Below are 26,866 nucleotides of genomic sequence, written 5' to 3' on the forward strand. Positions count from 1 at the left end.
TACCTGTGCTGGCGGGGGTCCCCAATCCCCGCCAGCCGAAGTTCTGTGCCTTCAGCCCGTCTCTGGGCCGGCGCGTTGCTGCAGCCTGCAGCAGCTGATCTGATTCTGCAAGCGGGACGCCGACTCTCTTTGCGTGGTATGAATCGTCCTGACGTCCTGCACGTGGGAACGATTCATACCACGCAAAGAGAATCGGCTTCCCGCTTGCAGAATCAGATCAGCTGCTGCAGCAGTCTGCAGCGACGCGCCGACCCAGAGAGAAGACGCAGAACTTCGGCTGGCGGGGATTGGGGACCCCCACCAGAATAGGTACTCGACGGCAATGGCGCCGGGGGAGGGGTCAAAGGTGGCGTCGGCGGGGGGGGGGGGGTCAAAAATGGCGGCGTGAGGGGGGGGAATGTGCCCCCTCACCTTGGGCTCTGCCCCCCCCTCCCGCCGAAGTTTGGCTACGCCCCTGTTGCAGAGACTATTATATCTGTCCTGCTTCGCAAAGTACAAGTCAGCAGTTCCGATATGGTCGCTACCGAAACTCCTTTTCGATGCAGTAATTAAAAAAAAAAAAGCCTTTTACAGTTCAGAGAAGGACCAAACCGAAACTTCCCCCTGCCCAATATTAATGGTGAAATGAATCCTCCCATACGGCATGCAGTGTGTCCCAGAAACAAGAAGTCCAGAACCTTACCTGCTACCCTGTGGGCCACAAGCCCTTCCAGATTGTAGCTCTCCTCTTCTGGGGTATTGGTAGGAACGTCAGTGCTTTCTGCTCCTTTCAGAGGAACCTGGGACTGACTTATAGCATCAGGGGATGAATATGAAGTGCTTAGAGGCTGCTGAAGTCCAGTGGGGATGTAGATATTTGCAGGAGGCACTGGAGACGAGGATGAGCTGCTTGGGCTGTGCCTAAAGCTCCTCACTGGTGATGTGGGAGGCGTCTGGTTTTGGTAACCATACGGCGAGTAGGCCCCATTGACTGCGGTCTCCCTGTAATCCTGAAACACGTGGTCTGGCTGATCAATACTCCTGTCAGCCTCTCTATGTGCTCCCGAAGAACAGACTTTTGGCATTAGTTCAGTCATACTCAAAGGCTGGCCAACCTGACCAGTGACATTTTGCATTACATTTGGTGATGGAGTGATATAGGCATTATTGGTTTTCTGTTGAGCCATTTGAGAAATTGGCTGATTATAGGTGCTCAAGACAGGCTGAGCAGAAAAGGAGGTGACCACTGGAACAGGTTTTTCATCCCTGGTTACGGCAGGGACACTCTGAGACTTGTGTACGTGTGAGAACGAAGGATCGAGGTCCAGCATCAGCATGTTAAGTGCTTCAATAGACTGATCAATCTCTTGCTGAGATGCCACCTTGGGGAACTCGGGTATGCTATGACTCTGCGGAACAGACTGGAAAGTGCTCTGTTGTGAGATCTGGCTAGGGATCTGCCTGTCAAGTGCTGTATCATGTGATTGGGGAGGGGGTCTGCTACTAGGTCCACCTGACTGCTGCCAAGAAGTAAGTCCCCTCTGAACCGCGTCTCGACTGCTACCACTCCGGACCGGCGCCTGTGGGAGCTGTGGGCCAGCTTCACCCTTGACAGTCTCCGGTGTTGAAAATGACTGGGAACGATTCATGGAGTTCGCATCATAATAATACGAGGGCTGTTGAGTCACAGTTGGTTGCTGATGTGGTTCCCAGTAGGAGGCAGGAAGGTTGACCTGGTATATTGCAAGATTGTCTTGGGCAGATACTGAGGGGCGCATCTGAGTCCCTAAGTTTTGAAGATGGCGACCGCCAGTTTTTCTCATTGGATTCTGGTTACTGTAAGGGTATCCACCATTGACCAATGGCTCGTTTTCATAAAGTCCACTTTTGTGCAATTTGTCCATTCCATTCAAGCTGGATGAGCCATTGGATAAGGAGGGAAGATTATTCATCTTTGGAGCTTCCTGGTAACCAATTTCACTCATGTTAGGTGTGCCATCAAAGGAAGAAAGAGTACCCAAGCTGCCTACACTGTGAACATCCTGGTTGGGAAGATCGTCATCTAAGATGTCCGTTTCCCGTTCTGCAGTAAGAGCTGTCGTTTCCCCATTAACATGAACTTGTGCCGGAATAACATGGAGAACTCCTCCAGCCACTGATGTCGCTGGATTGTAATTATGCATCGGCGCCTCAGTTTGCAAGCCAAAGCCACTCAGAAGCCGCTCGAGCTCCTTCTTCTCGTCAGGCGTCAAGGTTTGGCTAGCGGCTGTGCTTGCCACCTGTTCATCTGTTTTGTCAGTCTTGGTGGAGGCTGTGGAGTTTCCTGAGTCACTGCTTACTGAAAGCGTGTGCTCAAGGTGGTTAGGCGCAGCAGAGAGGGGGATGCCGTTTGCATTCACAGTGCTGGTGCTGCCATGGGTTGAGTCTTTCTTTTTCACCTTGGCATACAGACTCCCATCTAATGGTCCCTGTGTATGCCCAACTTCTGCAGAAAGAGGGAAAGAAAAAAAAAAAAAAAGACAGCTATCAGGAACTCTTTATAGCTATACTGAAGGCAAGCTAAAAGCCCTCATTAGGCATCAGCAAAATTCAGTGATGATGTACTGTAATGTTTATTCAGCAATTTACATGTCTGCTCTCGGAAATCAATAAGCGTTTCTGACTGTGACTTTTCAAATCCATTTTCCTTCACACTGTTATGCGAGTCCTTCATCAATGTAAAGAACAACAACATTTCCCTGACACTCTTACATACGTCATCACTTTGTCCTGGAACAACCTACTCTGAGGCTTATCGTTGCTTTCAGGGATATATAACTGGTGCCCATTTTTAACGTGTTAGGTATTTCATAACATAACAGGTGCAAAACAAAGTGCTGTGTCACTGGGGTACTTGAATGTATAAATGCTGCTACACACATATATAAGGCATGGTTTTGCAAAAAGGATTAGGGTGGATGAACTACTCATTTTAAGAAGGGACTGCAGGATCAGGTCTAGGAGAGGGAAATGGAACTTGATATACTGCCTTTTTCTGAGGTTTTTGCAATTACATTCAAAGCAGTTTATATACATTCAGGTACTTATTTTGTACCAGGGGCAATGGAGGGTTAAGTGATTTGCCCAAAGTCACAAGGAGCTGCAGTGGGGATTGAACTCAGTTCCCCGCGATCAAAGTCCACTGCACTAACCACTAGGCTACTCCTCCACTAGCAACATTCCATCTAGAAGTTTGCCCTTGCAGATCACCAATGCGGCCGCGCAGGCTTCTGTTTCTGTGAGTCTGACATCCTGCACGCACGTCAGACTCACAGAAACATAAGCCTGCGTGGCCGCATTGCTGATCTGCAAGGGCAGGCTTCTGCTAGTGGAATAGCAACATTCCATGTAGAATCTCAAATAGGGAAAGGGAAATGGGACTTGATATACTGCCTTTCTGAGGTTTTTGCAACTACATTCAAAGCGGTTTACGTATATTCAGGTACTTATTTTGTACCAGGGGAAATGGAGGGTTAAGTGACTTGCCCAGAGTCACAAGGAGCTGCAGTGGGAATTGAACTCAGTTCCCCAGGATCAAAGTCCACTGCACTAACCACTAGGCTACTCCTCCACTCCAGTCAGGAGAATATTCATTTTAAGTAAGGATCATGGATTTGGGTGGGGAAGAGGTTATTTTTCCTTAAGCACCGGCCACTTTAATTCGCTCCCCAGGGTCATCAGGATGTGTGTTGCTATCTTTCAATGACTAATGAGGTTTGCAAAGATTACTGCATAAAAATAAGCTGCTTTACATACATTTGCATGCTTCATTGCTCATTATTATTTAACATGTATTACATAAGTACATAAGTATTGCCATACTGGGACAGCCCGAAGGTCCATCAAGCCCAGCAGCCTGTTTCCAACAGTGGCCAATCCAGGTCACAAGCATCTGGCAAGATCCCAAAACAGTACAATACATTTTATGCTGCTTGTCCTAGAAATAAGCACTGGATTTTCCCCAAGTCCATTTTAATAATGGTCCATGGACTTTTCCTTTAGGAAGCCATCCAAACCTTTTCTAAACTCTGCTAAGCTAATTGCTGGCAAGTTAAATACATATTAGTTGCCATAATGCAGCTCAGTAAGTGAATTTTCAAGGCCACAAAGATGGCAGTGGGTGATGTAGGATTTAAACCCCGGCATCCCTGGATTGCAGCCTCCTATCTAAGCCCTAGGCTACTCCTCATTCCACCTTGTATCTGGCAAATAGGTTGCTTTATGCCTGTTTGAAATGATCACTATAGATGTTTATATGATGTGATAAAGTCACATCCAGGATAGTTGGGTTAAGGCAGTTTCAGTCTGAAATACAAGTCCCAGAAGGCATTGCAGGCAAGGAGCCAGAGAGTGAGATGAAGAACCCGGACTGGACTCCTAGCTGCAATCAGGGAAGACATGGGTGTAAGTTGGCAGGTTGTGTAGAGTGGCTGCCAAAGAGAGTTAGGAAACCCTGTGTGCAGGAGCTCATCATTGGTCTCATTAGTCTAATGCTTAACTCAGCTGGTTTGGGTGTGAGGAAGCTAAGGGAAGGAGAATGATTGGTGGTGGTAGCTGAAGCCAGGGATTGATTAGGCAGGTGGAAAGGAATCCCAGCAGAGGAGTGGAGTTCAGTTCAGGAGAGAAGGAGTTGCAGGCTGAAAACCCTTGGGCAGAGAGGTCCCTAAAGTATTTGCAGGCTGAAATTCCTTGGGGGAGAGGAAGTCCCAAAAGTATTGAATTCACTGTGAAGCTGATGCAGGGGAAAACCCTCGGGTAGAAGGAGTCCCTAAAAGATTGAACTCTTCTGAAGGTAAAGAGGATAGAAGGTAGAAACTGCTGCTTGGTGACTGAACTGTGATGATGAACTGAAAGAACTGTTTGTCTTGGGAACTGAATTACTGTTTATTGTGCACTGGATAAAGAGCCCAGACTGGAGCAGGTAAGCCTGTATTGAATCCTGGTATGTGCTATGCTGCTGTTGGAACTGTGTATTAGAAACCTGCATGGAATAAAAGTCCTTAAGATTGAAGGTACTGGTGGACATCTATTTCTTCATTGTACCGGGAGCCTGTGGCTGGAGGAGATTGTTCTATCCTTGGCTGCACCTAGGGGCACCTGATTACAATGAACACTATTGAAAACGTATCCCTGAAAGTGGCAACAGTCAGATAAAGCACAACCCAGGGTAAACAGATTACATACCCTAATGTTATGAGAGGCACAGGCTGCCCTCAGTACCTTTTTTGTCCTTTTGGAACTGTTTATAAAATATCTCACCCAGGGCATGAAGTGCAGTACCAGTACTAAATACATTCTGGAGTGCAACATGACTTGTGTATCGCTTAATGCTGGGTTGTGTTGGGATCTGCTGGGAAAGGGGGGGGGGGATTGGATTTGGGAGGGTAGGGAAGTCCTTAGTACATAAGTAATACCATACTGGGAAAAGACCAAGGGTCCATCGAGCCCTGTATCCTTTCCCCGACAGCGGCCAATCCAGGTCAAGGGCACCTGGCAAGCTTCCCAAACGTACAAACATTCTATACATGTTATTCCTGGAATTGTGGATTTTTCCCAAGTCCATTTAGTAGTGGTTTATGGACTTGTCCTTTAGGAAACCGTCTAACCCCTTTTTAAACTCTGCCAAGCTAACCGCCTTCACCACGTTCTCCGGCAACGAATTCCAGAGTTTAATTACGCGTTGGGTGAAGAAACATTTTCTCCGATTTGTTTAGAATTTACTACACTGTAGTTTCATCCCATGCCCCCTAGTCCTAGTATTTTTGGAAAGCGTGAACAGACGCTTCACATCCACCTGTTCCACTCCACTCATTATTTTATATACCTCTATCATGTCTCCCCTCAGCCGTCTCTTCTCCAAGCTGAAAAGCCCTAGCCTCCTTAGTCTTTCTTCATAGTCTTTCTGCCATGTAAGAAGGCCTGGAGTACAGACAATGGGACATCATAGTTGTATTATGGAGGTTATAGGAGTGGGGGTGGGTGGTGGTAGGATGTTTACCTAGTTGGGATCATAAGCCCCCTTTTGTGTCTTTGTTATTGTATAATTGTTCTCTTATATTATACTGTAGCCTTTACACGGTGATATTTTCAGCATTTACTGTACTGGCCCTTGATCCTGAATAAAAACTTGACAATAAAGAAAAAAGCACACCCCTGGCTGTCAGTGTCCGTTTCCTTACAAAGGGGCACAGAGGGGAAGGTATCAAACTGTGTCAGGGCACTAACCTCAGTTATTTGCACCTTAACGTGACTTAGAGGGCATTAATGCTGAGTGCGCTGCCCTGATACAGCGCTAAATAAATTGCCCCGCGCTACATAGTAATGAGATGCAAAACATGCAAATGCATGTAAAGCAGCTCATTACTATGCAAATAGTATACTGCAGCTTGGAGTACAGGGCTGTAAGCCGTAGCCTGATGCTCCCACTGGCCAAAAACATCAGTGGCATAGGAACCCCCCCCCCCCCCCAACAAAATGCTCTTCTAGGGTGCCCCCACAAGACCTACCCCTCCCAAGGTTACCCCCCAACCTGACAAGCCCTTCCCAGTGGTGGGGCTCCAGCATAAGTGCCGCCTAGGCAACCGCCTCCAGGCAAACCCCTTCTCCCACCCTCCTACCTTAATATTTCCTTATAAGGACAGGGGGTCGCTGGCATCATTTTGGATTTGGATACTGGCAAGGGCAGGAGTAAGTAGATATCATTCCTGCCCACACCACTAGCCACCCACTTATTCCATTAAGGTAGGCCTGGGGAGGGGGAGGGGCCTTCAGGAAGAAGGAGGAGGCTTGTTGCCTGAGGGGGCACTTCTGCCCAAGCCAGGGGGGGCATTTGATTTGGGGGCCCTATGCCATTTTGACATTTTTGGCCAGTGCTGACCAACATCGAATCCCAGACGGCCTTCCAAGGAAGAGCGGGGATGCTGAAGCATTTAATCTGTTCAGTGTCTATCACATTCTTTTTCTTCAGAGGTCGGAATCACCTGCCTCGATTCTCTGCTGCTTCTGGTGCCGCCTCTGCTCAGCTGCCTCTTGCTGCCTGCCTGGACCGCACTGCCCAGTGGCCGCTGCTTCCTTCCTGGGTTCTAGCCAGACTTCTGCTGCCTGTCGGCTGTACAGTGCTATGCCAACTTACTTTGTCACTGGGCTTACTGCTGTTTCTGCTCTGCCACTCCCACCCAGGGAAGGGGGCCAGACGGACTACTCTTGTAATGTTTTATAGTGGGGGGGGGGGGGGGGGCAAGTTGAAATTGCTGTTGGGGGGAGGGAGGGAGGACGGCATTGTGGAAGTTGCCTGCTGTTGTGGGGGGGAGAAGAGGGAGGGCAGGCAGTATTGTAGTTTATGCAGCTCATATCCCCAGATTGGATCCAACAGAGGGGGCAGGGCAAGGAGGGTGGGACAGGTGGGAGGCGGGGGGGGGGGGGAATGAAAGTTGGTCCGAGGTGCCACAACCTCTTGAGCCAGCCCTGCCCACCCCCGCCTTAGTGCTAAGAAATTGCCCCTGTGTTTTAATTGCAGGCAGGGCCCGGGACAAGGCCGCCCCGGGCCCCCCCACCCACCCCACCCGAGGTCATTGTTGCCAACAGGCCTCCCCACCCGAGGTCGCCGGGCCCCCACTCCACCCGCTACCGGGCCCTGAACTAACCTTAAACGCCTCCTTCCTATCCTTTCACCACCTTCGCGGCAAGCAGCAGCAGGGCAGACCTCTCCTTCCTTCCGTGCTCTGCCCTCGCGGACGTTACGTCAGGCGAGGGCGAGACACGGAAGGAAGGAGTGGCCTGCCCTGCTGCTGCTTGCCGCGAAGGTGGTGAAAGGAAAGGAAGGAGGCGTTTAAGGTTAGTTAGTTCGGGAGCGACGGCGGGCGGGCCTGACTGCGGTGGCGCCGGGCCCCCTCCGGAGGCCCTGGCCCAGGGACTTTTGTCCCCCCCCTCTCGGCAGCCCTGGTTGCAGGCAGAACTATGTAACTACTGTACTACAATCAGGTTGTGCAACAGTGAAACAATGGTCACAGCTGGCAAGGGAGTTACGCTCTAGATACAACATAGAACTGTGAACAAGTTCCTCGATGCCAGTCCTTTGGTTAATGACTCATTGTGTCTGCCCTGGCAGAGCTGCTTAGCCTCCCTTAGCTTTAAATTCTCTCTTTGGGTGGGGTCGAATAATGCCCAACTCTTATACCAGGGCATCCCTTACATTTTCACTCAAGATATCTACAATTAATATGGTTGAGAAAAATCTGAAGATATGTTACATTTCTAATATATACAATTATACTTACTATAGTCATTGTGGTGGATAGTCTGCAAAATGACCTGACTGTGAGGCAGTGACGTAGGAAGGGGGGGGCGGTGGGGCGGTCCGCCCTGGGTGCACGCCGCTGGGGGGTGTTGGCGCCTCGCTGGTTCCTTGCTCTCTCTGCCCCGGGGCAGAGAGAGCAGGGAACCAGCGAGGCGCCGACACCCCCCAGCGGCGTGCACTGAGCGGATTGGCTCTCCCGCCCGCCCCTCACCGCCTTCCAGGTATGTTCTCGGGGGGAGGGGGGTTGCGCTCCAGAGGGTGCGCCGCGCTGCACCCGGGGGGGGGGGGGCGCAGCGGCGACCCGCCCCGGGTGTCAGCTGCCCTCGCGACGCCACTGCTGTGAGGTCCTCAGAAGAGGTTTGTAAAGCTCCGTCATACCGGACAGAAGAGCCCAAAAGCTTTTGCGTAAGCTTTTGATTTCGCAACTGCCCTTTAGTTACAAATGGCCCTACAAGTGAACAGACTGAGCTAAACATTCAAGGGCATTTCAAAATGCTTCACAGACTTCATTCTTCCACTGGAGCTCTTTGCCAGGAGAAGCGTTAAGGACCACAGAATCCAACACCAATTTAAACCTTCAAAAAGCTTTGGAATAAGACAGCCATTCACTGGGAAGAGACATAATTACAGTGCCTGAGTGTGCTCGCTTCTTTCAGAACTAGTCCCAGCTGATTTCGCTGGAAGAGCTTCTAGGCAGAACTAAAAGCTTTCTTTGAAAGGAAACTGTGACTCTTCTTTTTTGGCTTGAAGTTGGTTAATTGCATCTAATGGAACCTGTCCTAATGGAATAGAAGCTCTATGATTTCACCATAGTGTGCCTTCAGTCAAAACTACTTTTTTTTTAAACACAGAAAATCAGAAATTCACAGGACTAGAACGAGAGAGAGATGAGGGAATGAGCCTGAAGCCCTTTGGGTGGTTAGCTAGAGGACAGCTGGACAGTGGTAGAGACAGGCGAACATCTGTAACATTCCTTCCCTGTGCGACCTCTCTGCACCCTGGGCACAACCCTCCTCCCTCGGCTTTCCTTTACATTTCTTTAAGGGGTCCTTTTACTAAGGTTCGCTGAAAAATGGGTTGCGCTAGTATAGGTGCGTGTTTTGGGCATTGTGTACATCCATTTTTCAGCGCACCTGTAAAAAAACGGCCTTTTTGAAATGTTTGCCGAAAATGGACGTGCGGCAACATAACATTTTTTACTTCTTGGTCTCTATTGTGTTGCAATTAATAATATCGCATTGGAAAGATAACTCTCCAGTCAATGTCATTCGTTGGTGGAATTGGGTCTTATTGTACAAAGAAATATGAGCAACTGTCAGTGAATGATATCCCTGGGTCTAATTATGGTTCTCAGAAATGGAAAACTTTCAACCTCTTTCTTTTATCAGCTGTCTTTCTTGTTTGATCTCAGATTAATGCATAACATTGTCGTGTATAGTATAAGTTGTTTTTTTTTCTTTTGTTTGCTGTATTTTTGAAAAACTCAATAAAAAATATTTTTAAAAAAATTGGTGCGCATCCATTTTTGGGTCTGAGACCTTACCGCCACCCCACTAACTTAGCGGTAATGTCTCACGCGTTAACTGCAAGTAATCATCTATGCACGTACAATGATGATTCCGCTGCACGCTGGAAAATAAAAATTCTTTTCCGGCGCACGTAAAAAAATTAAATAACCGCCCGGGCCACACGCACGTTGGCGCGCGTAGGCACCTACGTGGGTTAGTAAAAGGGACCGGAAGTGACGGAACTCCCCTCGCTTGTGCCATACTGTCAGTTACCATTTCTGTGAGAGGACATAAAAGCAATCTGTGGTGGTCTCGTTAGGAAAGACTGCATAATGTCAGACAGCTAAAAATAAAATGTGAGAATTGTACAGTAGTCACTTCTTATCACAAGCAGGCTGACTCCAAAGTTTTGTCTACACCTGTTACCTCCCTGATTGATCTTCTGCACAAATATTCAGTCTGGGCCTCCCCTACAGCTGCTCCTTAGTTTGACTCCTCTGCTGTCTATGCTGAATTATAGCCAAATTGACTCTCAATTTCAGCCAAATGAATTAATGGGCACCTCTCTGGGAATGTCACTGGCTGGCTGCCTCTTTCAGGAGCTGGTTGGAATTCCCACTACTGGTCTTCAAATGGTCAAATCCCTCTCTGGCAAAGCTCCCGCATGCCTCTCTCACCTCTAAACGGACAGCTGCCCGCCCTCTTTTCCTCAAATTTACATTCACATTACAAGTGTTTATAGAAAACTGCTAATTTCTGCCCGTGTCAGAAGAGAAAACTATTACATTTTCTAGCAAAGGCATCATTCATCTTTCAAGGCAAATCAGTGTCAAAACCCATTCTAAATGGAGCACCGGGTGGCTGAAGCTAGAAAATAGTTTTGTAGAAAAGACAGAAGGGGCCTATCCTGTGCTTCTGGTCCACAGTTATTTCCCAGTGACACAAAGTCATGAACCTTGGATGCAGCATCCTGGAGACCTTTATCCTTCCACTACAGTACATATGTAATTGTAATGTTAATTTACTCAAATGTGCAGAAATAAAGCTCAAAGAGGCTTTGTTCAAGAAATACAGAAGAACGCAACGAGAAGATGACAGAAAAGATTATTGGATTAAACTCAAAGAACCAAAGAGGGAAATAGGGCTAGCGAAAGCACGAGAGGAAGAAAAAAATGGCTGAAGATGTAAAGAGAAATGACTAGACCTTTTTCACATATATTGGAGAAAGGAAAAAAGATAGGAATGGAATTGCGAGACTGAAAGATAATGAGAATCGCTATGTGGAGAGTGATGAGGATAAAGCCAACGTGCTAAACAATTACTTCTCTTCGGTGTTCACGGAGGAAAATCCTGGAGAAGGACCGTGGTCGGCTGCCAAGGGAACATCTGGGAATGGAGTGGATACTGCGCTATTTATGGAAGAAAGCATTTATAAACAGCTTGAGAACCTGAAGGTGGACAAAGCTACGGGGCCAGATGGGATACATCCGAGGACACTGAGGGAGCTCAGAGAGGTCCTCACGGGACCTCTTAAAGATTTATGTAATAGATCTTTAGAGACAGGAGAGGTTCCGCGAGATTGGAGACGAGTGGATGTGGTCCCTCTTCACAAAAGTGGAGACAGGGAAGAAGTGGGAAACTACAGACCGGTAAGTCTCACGTCAGTGGTAGGAAAAATAATGGAGTCGCTACTGAAAGAAAGGATAGTTAACTTTCTAGTAGTCAATGGGTTACAGGATCCGAAGCAACATGGCTTTACCAAAGGAAAATTCTGCCAAACGAATCTTATTGACGTTTTTGACTGGGTGACAAAAGAACTGGATGAAGAATGTGTGCTAGGTGTAATCTACTTGGATTTCAGCAAAGCCATGTATATGGTCCCTCACAGAAAACTCGTGAATAAGCTGAAAGGATTGAACTCAGGACCAAAAGTGGTGAACTGGATAGGAAACTGGTTGACCTCCAAGTGGTAAAGGGTGGTGATAACTGGAATCAGCTCGGAGGAAAAAAAGGTGAGCAGTGGAGTTCCTCAGGGGTCAGTGATGGGCTGATTCTGTTTAATATATTTGTGAGAGATATTGCTGGAGAGTTGGAAGGAAAGGTTTGCCTTTTTGCAGACGACACGAAGATAGCCAATACAGTGGATAACCTGGAGGGAGTAGAAGCCATGAGAAGGGATCTCCAAGAGTCAGAAGATGGGTCGAGGGTCTGGCAGTTAAAATAGTACCCCAGTAATACTCTTACTGGGGTACTATTTTTTGTTTGGTTTTTGTTTATATTGTGGAGGAGTGGCCTAGTGGTTAGGGTGGTGGACGCTGGTCCTGAGGAACTGAGTTCAATTCCCACTTCAGGCACAGGCAGCTCCTTGTGACTCTGGGCAAGTCACTTAACCCTCCATTTCCCCAGGTACAAATAAGTACCTGTATACAATATGTAAGCCGCATTGAGCTGCCATGAGTGGGAAAGCACAGGGTACAAATGTAATAAAAAATATATATTATTTATAATGCTTCACCTAAAAACCTTCTCAAGTGTCAAACAAATGTAATTTTTTTTCTTTTTTTTTACTTTTTTTTTTTTTTTAAAGAGCACAATAGCAAGTTAAAATTTAATGTCAAGAAGTGCAGAGTGATGCACTTGGGGTGCAGAAACCCCAAAGAGAGATACTGGATAGGAGGGGAGAGATTAGTAAGCTCGAGTCAGGAGAGAGACCTTGGGGTGATGGTGTCTGAGGATCTGAAGATGAAGAAACAATGCGACAAGGTGGTGGCTATGGCCAGAAGGATGCTAGGTTGCATAGAGAGGGGTATAACCAGCAGAAGAAAGGAGGTGTTGATGCAGCCCCACTTGGAGTATTGTGTTCAGTTTTGGAGGCCTTATCTTGCTAAAGATGTAAAAAGACTGGAAGCGGTGCAAAGAAAAGCTACAAAACTGGTATGGGATTTGCGTTGCAAACTATACGAGGAGAGACTTGCCGACTTGAACATATATACCTTGGAGGAAAGAAGAAACAGGGGTGACATGATACAGACGTTCAAATATTGGAAAGGTATTAATCTGCAAATGAACCATTTCCGGAGACGAGAAGGCGGTAGAACTAGAGGACATGAATTGAGGTTGAAGGGGGGCAGACTCAGGAGTAATGTCAGGAAGTATTTTTTCATGGAGAGGGTGGTAGATACATGGAATGCCCTCCTAAGGGAGGTGGTGGAAATGAAAACAGTAACGGAATTCAAACGTGTGGGATAAACACAAAGGAATCCTGTTCAGAAGGAGTGGATCCATAGAATCTTAGCAGAGATTGAGTGGTAACACCAGTAATTGGGAAGCAAAACCAGTACTGGACAGACTTCTACGGTCTGTGCCCAGATCATGACTGAATGGATATGGACGGGCTGGAGTGTAAATTTTAAGGAGCTTCGACGTTAGCTTCAGAACATTTAGTAGAAGAACAGTGCTGGGCAGACTTCTATGGTCTGTGCCCTGAGAAAGGCAAGGACAAATCAAACTCGGATATACATATAAAGTATCGCATACCATGTAAAATGAGTTCATCTTGGTGGGCAGACTGGATGGACCGTTCAGGTCTTTATCTGCCGTCATTTACTATGTTACTATCATGAAAAATGTAAATTGGAAGAACTAGACTCAATACCTGTTCGAGTTGGACACTATCCTGCTTATAATCGAATGAGAAAAACGCCCAAGTTCCGACCTAAATCGGGAGATGGACGTTTATCTCACAAAAACGAATAACGCGGTATAATTGAAAGCTGAACTTGGACGTTTTCAACTGCACTCCATCGCGGAAGCGTACAAAGTTGACGGGGGCGTGTCGAAGGCGTGGTGAAGGTGAGACTGGGGCATGGTTATCACCCAAACAGAGATGGGCGCCTTTCGCCGATAATGGAAAAAAAGTATGCGTTTGTAGCTAAAATTTAGGGCACTTTTCCTGGCCCCTTTTTTTCACGAATAAGGCCCCAAAAAGTGCCCTAAATGACCAGATTACCCCCAGAGGGAATTGGGGATGACCTCCCCTGACTCCCCCAGTGGTCACTAACCCCCTCCCACCACAAAAAAAATGATGTTTCACAACTTTTTTTTTCACAATCAAATGTCATACCCACCTCCCTGGCAGCAGTATGCAGGTCCCTGGAGCAGTTGTTAGGGGGTGCAGTGGACGTCAGGCAGGTGGACCCCCTACCTGTTACAATTGTGCTGCTTAATGCTTATTAGTCGTCCAACCCCCCCAAACCCACTGTACCCACATGTAGGTGCCCCCCTTCACCCCTTAGGGCTATAGTAATAGTGTAGACTTGTGGGCAGTGGGTTTTGAGGGGCTCAACACACAAGGGAAGGGTGCTATGCACCTGGGAGCTCTTTTACCTTTTTTTTTTGTTTTTGTAAAAGTGCCCCCTAGGATGCCCGGTTGGTGTCCTGGCATGTGAGGGGTACCAGTGCACTACGAATCCTGGCCCCTCCCATGAACAAATGCCTTGGATTTATTCGTTTTTGAGCTGGGCGCTTTCATTTTCCATTATCGCTGAAAAACAAAAACGCCCAGCTCACAAATTGTCGAATACAACATGGACGTCTATTTTTTGCGAAAATACGGTTCGGTCCGCCCCTTCACGGACCCGTTCTCGGAGATAAACGCCCATGGAGATAGACGTTTTCGTTCGATTATGCCCCTCTATACCTACTTTGACTAAGAGATATATATTCATGCGCTCCATCATCAGTCGATATAAAGCTGAACACTCATCGATTGACCCCTGAGGGAGGCTTTTGTAGCCGAAACACGGGCCGTGTAGGGTCCAAATAAAGTTGTGTTTGGAGCATCTTATCCTGGTGTTTGGAATGATCTCTTGGACTTGGTTCTTTTCCACCCTGTTTTTTTTGTTGTGCTCTGTTCTTGTGGAAAGTGTAAACCCAATTTGTTTTTGCGGAGAGTTAAAATATATAACACTAACCCTCCTTTTACAAAACCGCACGGTAATGCCGACTGGCAGCTGATAGCGCGGCTTTGTAAAAAAAAAGGGGGGGGGAGGAATGAAGAGAGAGATATAACAGGCATCTCAGAGACCTGATGGAAGGAGGATAACCAATGGGACATAGTGATAAGAGCTTAAGCATTGATATATTGGGACAGATCAGAGGTCCATCAAGCCCAGTATCCTTGAGGAAATGCTAATGTTTATTGCTTTTAATTACTGTATTATTTTTATGTAATTCCTAGACAGCTTGGTCTGGTATTTCTTCTTCATATCCATATACAACTCATTTAGGATAAAAACAGAATATAAGAACTATGGCTGAAACCGTAAACCCGTGTATTTTTGATCGGGAGAGCAAAGGCGAGGGGAGGATTCCTTGAAAGGTGCAATTCCTTAACCGCTGTGTTACTGCTTGTATCCTGCAGCTGTTGCAACTACTTTTCCCATTAGGGAGTGACTTCATTTCTCTTCCATCTCTCACCAGATTTAATAACTTCATTTCAACAACACAGGGCTCACCACCTCTCTTTCAGCGACTACAGCTGCCTTCCAGTGCCCAGAGCCTTCTCAATGGCTGGATCCCACCTACAGGCAGGGCAAGCTCACTCACACAAGTTGGACTGAGGATCTGAAGACGGAGCTTTTTATACTCTGAAAACTCTCCTTTTAGCATCCGAGCATTATCAGTGGAATCCTGAAAAAAGCCAGTTGTCAATCCTAACCTCCCGAGTCCTGCGCACATCTGTCAGGACTCCCCTAAACATCTGGACGCTAGTTATGTTCCTGGTTTGGTAGTGCGTTAATCTAGCCCTGCCCATGGAGCTAGATATTAGTTGGAAGTACACACAGCAGCCAATAAGAAAGCAGTACAATTCAGTCAGAAACTTTCAAAGTAGAAATACTAGCAAAGAAAATAAAATATGAATCTGAATAATTTAAAATGTAGCATATAATTATTTGCAATCCATGTATGTGTGTGTGTGTGTGATGAGAATGTGTTTGAGTGTTCTCTGCCTGTATTATGTACGTGAGGGGTAGCTGGGGATGGTGAGGCAGTTCATGGGTAGAGGTAATTTGGGGGGGCCGACTGCCACCACTGATCATCCCATGTCTCTCCCTTCTCCCCTTGTGAGCCAGTATTTCTGTCTCTCTTCCCTTTCCCTAAGTCTGGCATCGCTTCCTCTTCTTTCATCCCCCCCATAGTCCTTCAAACTTGCCTTTAGTAGCTGGTCCCAGAGAATTCCCTCTGCTGTGTCCTGCCCTTTTGGGATCATGCCAGGTACTTCTGACCTGGATTGGCCACTGTTGGAAACAGGATAATGGGCTTGACAGATCTTCGGTCCGTCCCAATATGGCAATACTTATGTTCTTATGGGGAAACAAGCAGTTGAGTCAGAGGGGGCAGGAATGTGTGTTAATTACTACTGTCGCTAAAGGTAAACTTGAAGGACCGTGGGTGGAGGGAGGAAAAGGGAGAAATGCCAAACCTTGGGGAGGGGGACCAGAAGAAAGACAAGGGTGATGCTGAACCCCAAAGATGGAGAGAGAGTAAGATAGGGAGATGCTGGACCTGAGGGAAGACAGAAAGATATGCCGGACTGCAAAGGATGGAAGAAAAAGAGGGAAATACCTGCTGGACCCATGGAGGGATACTGGACCTGAGGGGGAGGGGGACAGAATGGAGGAAAGAGAGAGGGAAAGATGCTTCATATCACCTTGTGCCATTTCAAAGTGGTTGCTTACTTAAGAAGATAGTAGATGTTGTCCCCTGAGGAAGCCGCCACTGGTGAAACAAGGATTTTGATATGAAATTTTGGTGGACTTCATACTGATTTGTTCCCTCATCTTTTTTTGCACTGGCATCTGCTTGAGCTCTCTAAAAAGCTAAGTACTACATTTTGAATTGTTTTGAAATACTGATTTTATTGGTCATGGGCTATGATGGTGGATTCATTTTGCCTTCATGTGTGTTTTCAGGCACATGTATGTCACTGAGCACATCACTTTATCACTATAAAATTTGGGGATGTTTTGATTAATTTTTGATTTTATATACCTGACCAATCTGATTTATAGTGAATTATTTACTCTGGGTTCCGGCTGGCAATTAATTGTGCTCCCTGTTGTTGACATTTATTTAGTTCACTCCCCTAACACCATCCCCGACATTTACTATTTTATATTTTGCCCAGTATCGGGAAAAACGCATCTCTTCCTATTTCTCTGGTGTCCTAGAACATGCAAGTTCTAGAGTCCCAGTTTCATTTGTGTACATAATTTATTTTTAATTTGTGGTCATTTATCTGTATTTGCTATCTGTATTCTGCGTGTGTGACTGAGAACAGGTATCCATTAGCATATTTTTTCTATGTAGCAATCTGAAGTGAATTGGCTTGTTCAGTTTTCCCAGTAGATGTATTATCGTTCATCATGCATTTTCCACACCACCTCTTTTAGGGACCACTGCAATATTTAGGATACTGCCTTTTCGTACATAGAGTCCTCGTTTAAGAAGTTAGTGCTGGCAAGGTAGATTTGCTCTAGATCCTGAGTGGTAACTGCGGTTAGCGTATCTGGGTTTAAAAAAAAGGTGTGGACAAATTCCATAGTCTGCTATTGAGACAGACATGGGAAGCAACTGCTTGCCCTGGGATTTGTAGTATGGAATGCTGCTACTCTGAGATTCTGCATGGAATCTTGACACACTTTAGGATTCCAGAATCTTGCTATTCTTTGGGGTTCTACATGGAATGTTGCTACTATGTGAGATTCTTCTGCATGGAATCTTGTTACTCTTTAGGATTCCAGAATCTTGCTAGTCTTTGGGGTTCTACATGGAATGTTGCTACTCTTTGAGATTCTGCATGGAATCTTGTCACTCTCTGGGGTTCTACATGGAATGTTGCTACTCTCTGAGATTCTTCTGCATGGAATCTTGTCACTCTTTAGGATTCCGGAATCTTGCTACTCGTTGGGGTTCTATATGGAATGTTTGCCATATTTTGGGTTTCTGCCAGGTTCTTGTGACCTAGGATACTGGGCTAGATGGACCATTGGTCTGACCCAGTATGGCTACTCTTATGTTCTTATATGCCTGATGAGAGGATTTATGATGCTGTTATGGAGAATACCCCAGAATCAGACATTTTATACGGCAATGTCCTAGTTCTGCTCTGGACCTACTGTTGAGGGAGGGCTGGGGGGAGGGGAAGAGGCTTTAATACCATATGGGGGAAACATGTATATTGGAGGACTCCAGCTCAACAAGGGCCCCAGCTCTCAGCCCTCAATCTGGCCTGGAAGCGCTGAAGCCTGCACAGCTGCCCTCACTGTAGTTATTTGTTGAGGGTGGGGCAGGGGCAAAGCATAAGACTGGACAGGGTGCAGCATGCGGAAGGGTAGGAGCAGAGCGTGGGGTGGGGCAGGTAGCACATTTTTATAAAGTTGCCAGCCCTAGTCTGAACACACTGTGAAGGTGGTATGCTCGGAGTTGGAGAGAGGAGGAGGATGGCTGCTGTTATTGTGATAGCTCCTAGTTGGTCAATAAGTGGCAGTGGCATCCGTGCTCCCTCTGCCCCGGAACAGGTTACTTCCTGTTCCGGGGCAGAGGGACCATGGAATGAGGGAAGCCGACAGGCGCGCGGCACCCCCCCCCCCCCCCCCCAAGCAGGTAAAAATGCACCCGGGGGGGGGGGGGTGTCCTTTCGCCGGGGGGAGGTGTCCTTTTGCCGGGGGGGGGGGGCGCATCGGCGATCCGCCCCGGGTGTCAGCCACCCTAGGAACGCCACTGATAAGTGGCATTGAGGATCTCAGAAGCGACCCTCCAAGTAGTGAAGGATTACCACTGTTGGTCAAGCTGTATCTGAATTCAAGAAAGCTTGCATCAAGTGCATGGGATCTCTAAGGGAGTGATAGGGAGAGTAGACGATATGGATGTGCAGACTGGATAGGCCATATGGTCTTTATCTGCCTACATTTTTCTCTGTTTCTATATTTCATAATAGGTCAAAATCCTGCATAATCACCATTGAGCTGGTGTAAATGCTGACAACCTAGATTGTTAAAGAACATATGTACACTCTAGTGTTTTATAGTGTATTTGCATAAATGTGTGCCCTGCCCCCAACTCCACCCATGTGAATGCTCACCAGCAATGTACGTGCCTACTTACAGAACAGGGCATAGCTGGAGACTGGTCACTTCAGCAGGGGCAAGAATTGACAGAAGGAGAGACGTTAGAAAGAAGACGGAAGCAGATAACTTAGGTGGGGCAGCTGCTTGGTGGTAGAATTTCTGATTAAAAGCTCAAAGTTGGACAAGAGCTGAAGTGTTGCTGTGACCGTGTGGCCCCCATCTCATTTTACAGAAAACCGTAATTTTCAGAGGGAAACAATCATTCTACAGGTCCTTCTCCTGTCCTCCTGCCAACAGCTCTGCCTGCACCCAAAGGAAAAAAAAAAGTTAAGTAAATTGAGAAACAAAACTTTTTCTTTCTCTTAATTCTGCTCCCAGTCAGAATTTAGTTGGTAGCTGAAAATAAAAACCCATTAAAATCCCTCTCTTGTCTAATCGCTTCTGTTTAAATTTCCTGAAGGTTCCCTGATACGTAGTCACACCCACCACTGTAAGCCTCACTATGACAGTGTGCTGCTGTTCTGATCATCATCATCAGCATGCTTTCCTCGCCATACATATACAGCACTATTACACTTAGGGGATAACCTGTTTAGTGGTTTACTCTTTCTTACTGGTGGCTGCCTAATATCTAGATCTTCAACACTGGTGTCTGGATATGGGCCATTGCTGAAGATCCGGATACAGAGAAGCCCACAGTGGCCAGAGTTATAACCAGCATTCTAACCATGACTGTTGCAAGTTTACTATTGATGCAGTTGAGGCTCAAAATTAATTAAGGAGGAGCGTGAAGGCTGAAGATTCTCTCAGGGCACCTAATACCCGTGCATAAACCCAGTCCATATCAACCTTTGGGGAACAGAGCGCGTGCATCTCTGTTACAGTATGTACTCTAGAAGCAGGACTGGATTTACATCTCATATGTCCCTCACTGTTCACTCTACTCTCTCCTCTACTACTCCAGCAGAATCCTCACCATCCCACTCAGAGCAGAAGAGCCTCACTTAGAACATAAGAGTAGCCATACTGGGTCAGACCAATGGTCCATCTAGCCCAGTATCCTGTTCTCCAAACAGTGGCCAAGCCAGGTCACAAGTACCTGGCAGAAACCCAAATCGTGACAACATTCCATGTAGAACCCCAAAGAGTAGCAAGATTCTGGAATCCTAAAGAGTGACAAGATTCCATGCAGAATCTCAAATAGTAGCAACATTCCATGTAGAACCCCAAAGAATAGCAAGATTCTGGAATCCTAAGAAGTGACAAGATTCCATGCAGAAACTCAAAGAGTAGCAACATTCCATGTAGAACCCCAAAGAACAGCAAGATTCTGGAACCCTAAAGAGTGGCAAGATTGCATGCAGAATCTCAGAGTAGCAACATTCCATACTACAAATCCCAGGTCAAGCAGTTGCTTCCCATGTCTGTCTTAATAGCAAACTATGGACTTTTCCTCCAGGAATTTGTCCAAACCTTTTATAAACCCAGATACACTAACCGCTGTTACCATATCCTCTGGCAAAGAGTTCCAGAGCTTTACTATTTGTTGAGTGAAAAAATATTTCCTCCTATTTGTTTTAAATGTATTTCCATGTAACTTCCTCGAGTGTAACTTCTAACCTGAGTTTGCTGTCTTCTCCTCTTCCAGCTTCCATCTCGTCTGAACATGCAACGTCTGCAGGACCACAGGGTCTGGTGCTGTTCAGACTGTTTGGAAGCCAGAAGAAGAGGGTGCATGTGGCAGAAGTGAGTAAGAAGCGTTGGTCCTCTCTTGTTGATATGATGTACACAAGAGACTGAAGATTCTGTGAACAGAGATTCCACCACCACACAGAGAAACTTATAATGGAGTACCATGTAATATTATCTTTGATTTGTCATTGTTAAAATAAATCTCCTTCTTGCTTGTAACCCATGCCACCCAGCAGTGGCATAGCTATTGGGGGGCCACAGGGGCCTGAGCCCCCTCCCCCCAAAATTGGCTCCGGGGTCCCCAGTTTGGCTGGCGGAGGTCCCCAATCCCTGCCAGCTAAGGCGTTTCATTAAAACAAGCACCCACAGCACTGAAAACAGGGTGCCAGGCAATGTGAGACCAGCGTGGGTCAAAATCTTTAGCTGGCGGAGGATGGGGACCCCTACTAGCCAAGGTACGTTCCAGCAGCAGTGGCAGCGCGGCAGCGGGGAGGCAGGCCAAAATGTGCCCCCCCACCTTGGGCTCCAGCCCCCCTCCCGTCGAGATCTGGCTACGCCCCTGCCACCCAGTAGAGCACAGGAATCCCTAGATGGGAGTTTACTGTGCCCTAATGGAAACCTGACTGAAAGCAAAGAACAGGCAGAAATATGGAATCAATTCTGAGAAAACTATAGACCAGAAATATTACAACCCCAAAGCCAGTCCGAGCTCCTGGGTTCCATGTCCACCTTGGAAGGTACCTAATATTCCCCTGTTTATTGCCCTCCGATTCCAGAAATGCTTTAGAAGAGACCGCACTGTCGCAGGAAATACCTCAGAAGAATCCAACCTGATGCACGAATGATTTATTTTTTTCAGTTGCTGGTTTTGCTTTTCTCTAAGTTACGCGGCTGCCGTTAAACAGCATTGCTACAACGGAGATGTTTTCACATGGGCTGTCTTTATTAATTCGACTAGAGTAATAGGACACTGAGAAAAGTTGGCAAAGATGGTGTGAGGCAATGGCTGTGATCTGTTTGGCATGGGCCGATCCTCTAAAAATACACAGAGCTAACACATAACAAGTAAAATCCCTGTAACTCTTGCTTTTGATGCACCGAGAAGCAGAGCAATTAGCAAAAGACTGGTAGCAATGGACAGAACGAATGCGCACTGCTACGGCCGGAAGACCCATGCAAGCGCTGAGAAAGCTCTCTCGTATATTGATTCAAGGTGATAACTCTAGGGCAAAGCAACAAGTTACAAGGTCAGTAATTAACCAAGTCTACTATTATCCTAGTTCAACTAGGCAAAGAAATAAGAGAGCGAGGGAAAAAAGGGGTCTTAATGAGACAGCTTTATTTTCCATGGGCTTTTGTGGGTTTAGTATGAATTGATGAATAGATGTTGGGGACCTAACATTTGAGATTAGGTAGCACCACGGGGCAAGTCAGGCCTGGCTAAGGAAAGATGGATCTGGCCGGCACGTAGTTGGAAGACTGCTAGGGAACATCAGGCAACCAGTCGTGAAAGCTAATGATCCAACCACAGATGTTTAATTCGTTAATGAAATCCCGCTCGCATGGCTAACCAACTGAGTATTAAGTACCTGTGTTAACATAATAGAAATGTCAGGACAGTTATACGTTTTCTTCTTCACTCAGTACAGTGGCCAGTGGCACACAGCCGGACACAAAGAGCAAGCCAAAATAACTGGGCATACCTAGAGCATGTCGCTAGGCACGAATAGAAAGCAAATGATTGTATCTGACCATGGCCAAAGTGAAGAATGTTTGGCATGAAACTGCAACAGATCCTTCCTGGAAAACGTTCTATAAATGCCCAATCAAGCTGGAAACACCTCACTTGTCTGGGACCAAGAGGCAGGCACAGGGGCACACAGCTCTTTCAGTCATTCCCTCCTGTAGATCGCTCTGTGGGCTGGCACACCAACCCATCAAACACAGCAAGCTGAAAACAAGGAAGGAGATCCTGCTTTCCCTCAGTAACAGGTGCTTTGGATTACAGGAAATAGCAGGCAGAGAAGGTGATTCCCTCCAGCGTCAGATGGCAAAGAAATCCTTTGCTTGGACCAGGCGCTAAATAACAAACCCCTATTTGACAACCAGACTGATGCTCACTTTATTTTACAAGGCAAAAAGCTGTCAAGCCTAGTGCAGTCTAAAAACGCAAGAATCTCCACTTACCCAGAGAATAGGTAAGGAAGACGGTTTTCCTCCTGTTTTCTTAAAGGCTGCAAGTTTCAAAGATTTGATGAAAACTCCGAGGTCTCCTGCCTCTCCTCAGTTCCACTCTCTCTCTCTGCCTCTGTCAGGAGAAGGCAGGGTTTTCTCTGGCTTGTAGGAAGTGAGTGGGATAAAACTGTCTGTTATTTTAGCCAGCTGGGTCCCAGGGGGTCCACTTATCATCCTGCAGCTATGCGATTTCTGTATGACATCAGAGGCTCTGAGCCTCACACCAGAGCTGTACTTATAATAACACAGTCTTACACAACAAATACTGGATTCTATGAAAGAGAGAGAGAGGGACGCAGGAGGAGAGGGAGGGAGAAACGAGAGAGGCGGAGAGGCAGAGAAGAGTGAGGGAAAGTCAAGGGTCTGAGAAAGTGTAGCCAGAACTAAAAGGATGGCAAGAATGAGGGGTGGGGGGGAAGAGGGGGCGGGTGTTGAGAAAAGGAATGAGGAAGAAGCAGGAAAAAGTGAGGGATGATAAGGGTGACAAGGTGGAAAGTTAATAATATGGGGAGAAAGTGGAATAAGGAAAAGGACAGAGAAGTAATAAGAGGGACAAAGGGACATAAGAAGGAATGAAGGCAGAAGGGAATGAATGGGAAAGGAACGGGAAAACAAATGGGGACAGGGAAGAACTGAGAGGAGAGAAGGAGGTAGGAATGGGAGGGGGGGGAATAGAAACAGGAAGCAAAATATTAGACGAGGAAAGGAAAAGAATGAGGAGGGCTAACGATAAGAGGATGAGGAAGAATCAGGGTGACAGGGAGGGAGGAAGAGACAGCGGACAAACATGGGGACAGAGGAGGGACTGCCTTTCCTTCTTGGCAAATGGAAATATTCACATATCAGATGACAACTTGTGTCCATCTGTGGCACAGTCTGGAGGAATGTATTTCGCTAAAGGCTGTGTCTAACAGAATAGCATGATACCCAAACAAGTCCAGCTTCAGAGACAGAGGGATAAAGAAAAACAGAACGAAAATGTTTTCAGGGATTTTTTTTTTAAATTCAAAAAGAAAAAAAAAATTCAAATAGAGAAAAAAAAAAAAAGAAAAGAAACCAGTCAAAAGAGATAAGAAAACGAAACAGAGAAAATAAGTGTCAAAAAGAGAAAGTAACAAAAGGAAAATAAAGGAAGAAAGAGAAGAGAAGAGAAAGCAAAAATAAAAAGAGCAAAGATGGCAGGACAGAGAAGTAGAAAATGGGAGAACTAAGGAAGGAATTGCCAAGTGACCGCCAGTAAAATAAAAAAACAAACAAAAATAACATAAAAATGATGGGCCTGTTAAAATCATTTCACATCTGTAGTGCCTGCAAGGCTGCAGTCCTCGGGGACCAGATCTGGATGCATAAAGGTGACACTTGTGCCCAATAAAATGTTAGACATCTGGCACTGACGGTAAAAATAAATAAATAAACACACTTCCAGGAGTTGCAGTCCTGAGCTAAGGAAAAAAAGGAAAATGAAACATTGGATGAGGCGATCAAATTTGCAGATGATACGAAAACATTCTAAGCTGGATCTTTTTCAGTAGGATGCCTAAGCGGTCAAATCACAAATGGATTGTGAGGAATTGCAGGCAGGACTTTCAAGACTGGGGAACTGGAGGGTCGATGCGCAAAGCTTTAACATGGCTTTAACCCGGTTTTACTGCAGGTTTTACTGGCCGAGCAAAGCTCAAATGGTTCCAGCATGGGTCATCTTCAAATGGTGCCAACCAGCACCAAGCATCCTGTGATGTACCAAGCAGGGCAAGTTTGCCATATAAGTAGTTTACCATATAAGGGAATTTTTCCCTTATATGGTAAACTGGCCCTGCCCGGTGCATCCCAGTATTTACCACATGGGGCAGGGTGCCAACATTTTGAAGATGACAGTAACTGAGGTAGGAATGATATGGGTATCATTCGTGCCTCATTTGAAGTTGGGGGGGGGGGGCATCGGCTTGGGATTGTGGGATGGGTGGGGAGCTCACTAGATTACCAGGGAGTGTGTCTGGGAGGGGAGCCTGGGGGTCCATTATTTTAATATTAGAAGGGGGAGTCGGGTTGGGAGAAAGGGTAGGTCATGTGGTGGTGGGGTGGGCCATTAGACGTCAGGGATGTTGTTTGGAGGGGGGGGGGTGAGAAGAGGCGTCGGGGGATGGTTGTATGAGGCTGATACATGTCACGGCATGCTTCTGTTTTTTAATGTTAACTTTCCTGTCAGTGCCTAAGCCAATCACCACTCAGGCACCGAGAGGAAAGTTGACATTTAGCGATAAACCATAGATTAGTTCCATGAGTTGTAACATGACAATAATTCACATGCTCATTGACTATGGAACTAATTTTATGGTAGCGTCTTCACTCTACCACAAGCCTCTGAGCTCGCAGTAGAGTGACAGATGAAATTTAATGTGGGCAAGGTCAAAATATCCCAAATAACAGCTAGGAAGACATGTGATGCAAGGCTCCATATTAGGAGCCACCACCCAGGAAAAGGATCTAGGTTTCAATGTAAACAATAGCCAATAAAGCAAACATAATATAGAAGAGGAACAGAGCATTAACGAAAGAATATCATAATGCCTTTGTATTGCTCAGTGTTTTTTTTTTTTTTATTGTTACATTTGTATCCCACGCTTTCCCACTCATGGCAGGCTCAATGCGGCTTAGATGGGGCAATGGAGGGTTAAGTGACTTGCCCAGAGTCACAAGGAGCTCCCTGTGCCTGAAGTGGGAATCGAACTCAGTTCCTCCGGACCAAAGTCCACCACCCTAAACACTAGGCCACTCCTCCACTGTTGCTACTATTTGAGATTCTACATGGAATGTTGCTATTCCACTAGCAACATTCCATGTAGAAGTTGGCCCTAGCAGATCACCAATGTGGCCGCGCAGGCTTCTGCTTCTGTGAGTCTGACGTGCTGCACATACGTGCAGGACATCAGACTCACAGAAACAAAAGCCTGTGCAGCCTTCTACATGGAATGTTGCTAGCCGACAAGCAACATTCCATGTAGAATCTCAAAGAGTAGCAACATTCCATGTAGAATCTCCAATAGTAGCAACGTTCCACGTAGAATCTCCAATAGTATCTATTTTATTTTTGTTACATTTGTACCCTGCACTTTCCCACTCATGGCAGGCTCAATGCAGCTTACATGGGGCAATGGAGGGTTAAGTGACTTGCCCAGAGTCACAAGGAGCTGCCTGTGCCTGAAGTGGGAATCAAACTCAGTTCCCCAGGACCAAAGTCCACCACCCTAACCACTAGGCCACTCGTGTTGCAACTGTAACATGAACACTGTGTGCAATTCTGGTCACCACATTTCAAAAACAGACATAGCAGGCTTGGAAAAGGTTCAGAGAAGAGTGATGAAAACGGTAAACGGGATGGACAGCTCCCCTATGGATTAAGGCTGAAGCGGTTGGAGATCTTCAGAAGAGATGGCTGGTCTACAAAATCATGTATGGAGAGGATCAGGTCAAATAGAGAACATTTATTTTATACCCTTTTAAATAGTACTAAGAACCAGGGCAGTGCTTCTCAGCCCAGTCCTCAGTTTGCAAATTTCTCTCATGAATATTAATTGTGGATATTCTGAAAACCAGACTGGTTGGGTGTGCCCCCAGAACTGGGTTGAGAAGCACTGGGTGCTCTGGAGGACTTGCATATCCTCACAGCCTTCTCTGGGGTGACGTCCGGGTCCACCCCGATCCACTCAGGGCCTTTGCTCCGGGTACCCAGCACTCCCACCAGCTGCCTTCCAGGTGCTGTAGGGGACTTGCAGCCCATCTGCATATCCTCATAGCCTTCTCCTGGGTGAATCCAAGGTCCACCCCGATCCACTCAGGGCCTTCGCTCCACTGTTGGAAATAGGATTCGGAGCTTAAAGGTAAGGCTGCCAACAGAATCCAGATTCGCAGAACAGGGTTGGATTGTAGACGTGCTTTTCTAAGAGAACGCAATGGAGAAATAAGGTCTACAAGTCCCTGAAAGCAAC

The 26,866-nt window shown here is 46.6% G+C and overlaps 1 protein-coding gene and 1 long non-coding RNA gene across 2 annotated transcripts in view; both read right to left on the reverse strand.

Annotated features, from left to right (window-relative positions):
* Positions 1-26,866, reverse strand: part of LOC115473761 — a 1,161,257-nt gene that overhangs the window by 711,752 nt on the left and 422,639 nt on the right. The window lies entirely within an intron of this gene.
* TNS1 (tensin 1) overlaps positions 1-26,866 on the reverse strand; it is a 171,217-nt gene that overhangs the window by 94,338 nt on the left and 50,013 nt on the right. Inside the window, exon 7 of the mRNA XM_030208848.1 lies at positions 683-2,464. Coding sequence (XP_030064708.1) covers positions 683-2,464 — 1,782 coding nt within the window. The remainder of the gene's footprint in view (positions 1-682; positions 2,465-26,866) is intronic.

Source organism: Microcaecilia unicolor, chromosome 7 (assembly GCF_901765095.1).
Source record: "Microcaecilia unicolor chromosome 7, aMicUni1.1, whole genome shotgun sequence".
NCBI classification, from domain to species: domain Eukaryota; kingdom Metazoa; phylum Chordata; class Amphibia; order Gymnophiona; family Siphonopidae; genus Microcaecilia; species Microcaecilia unicolor.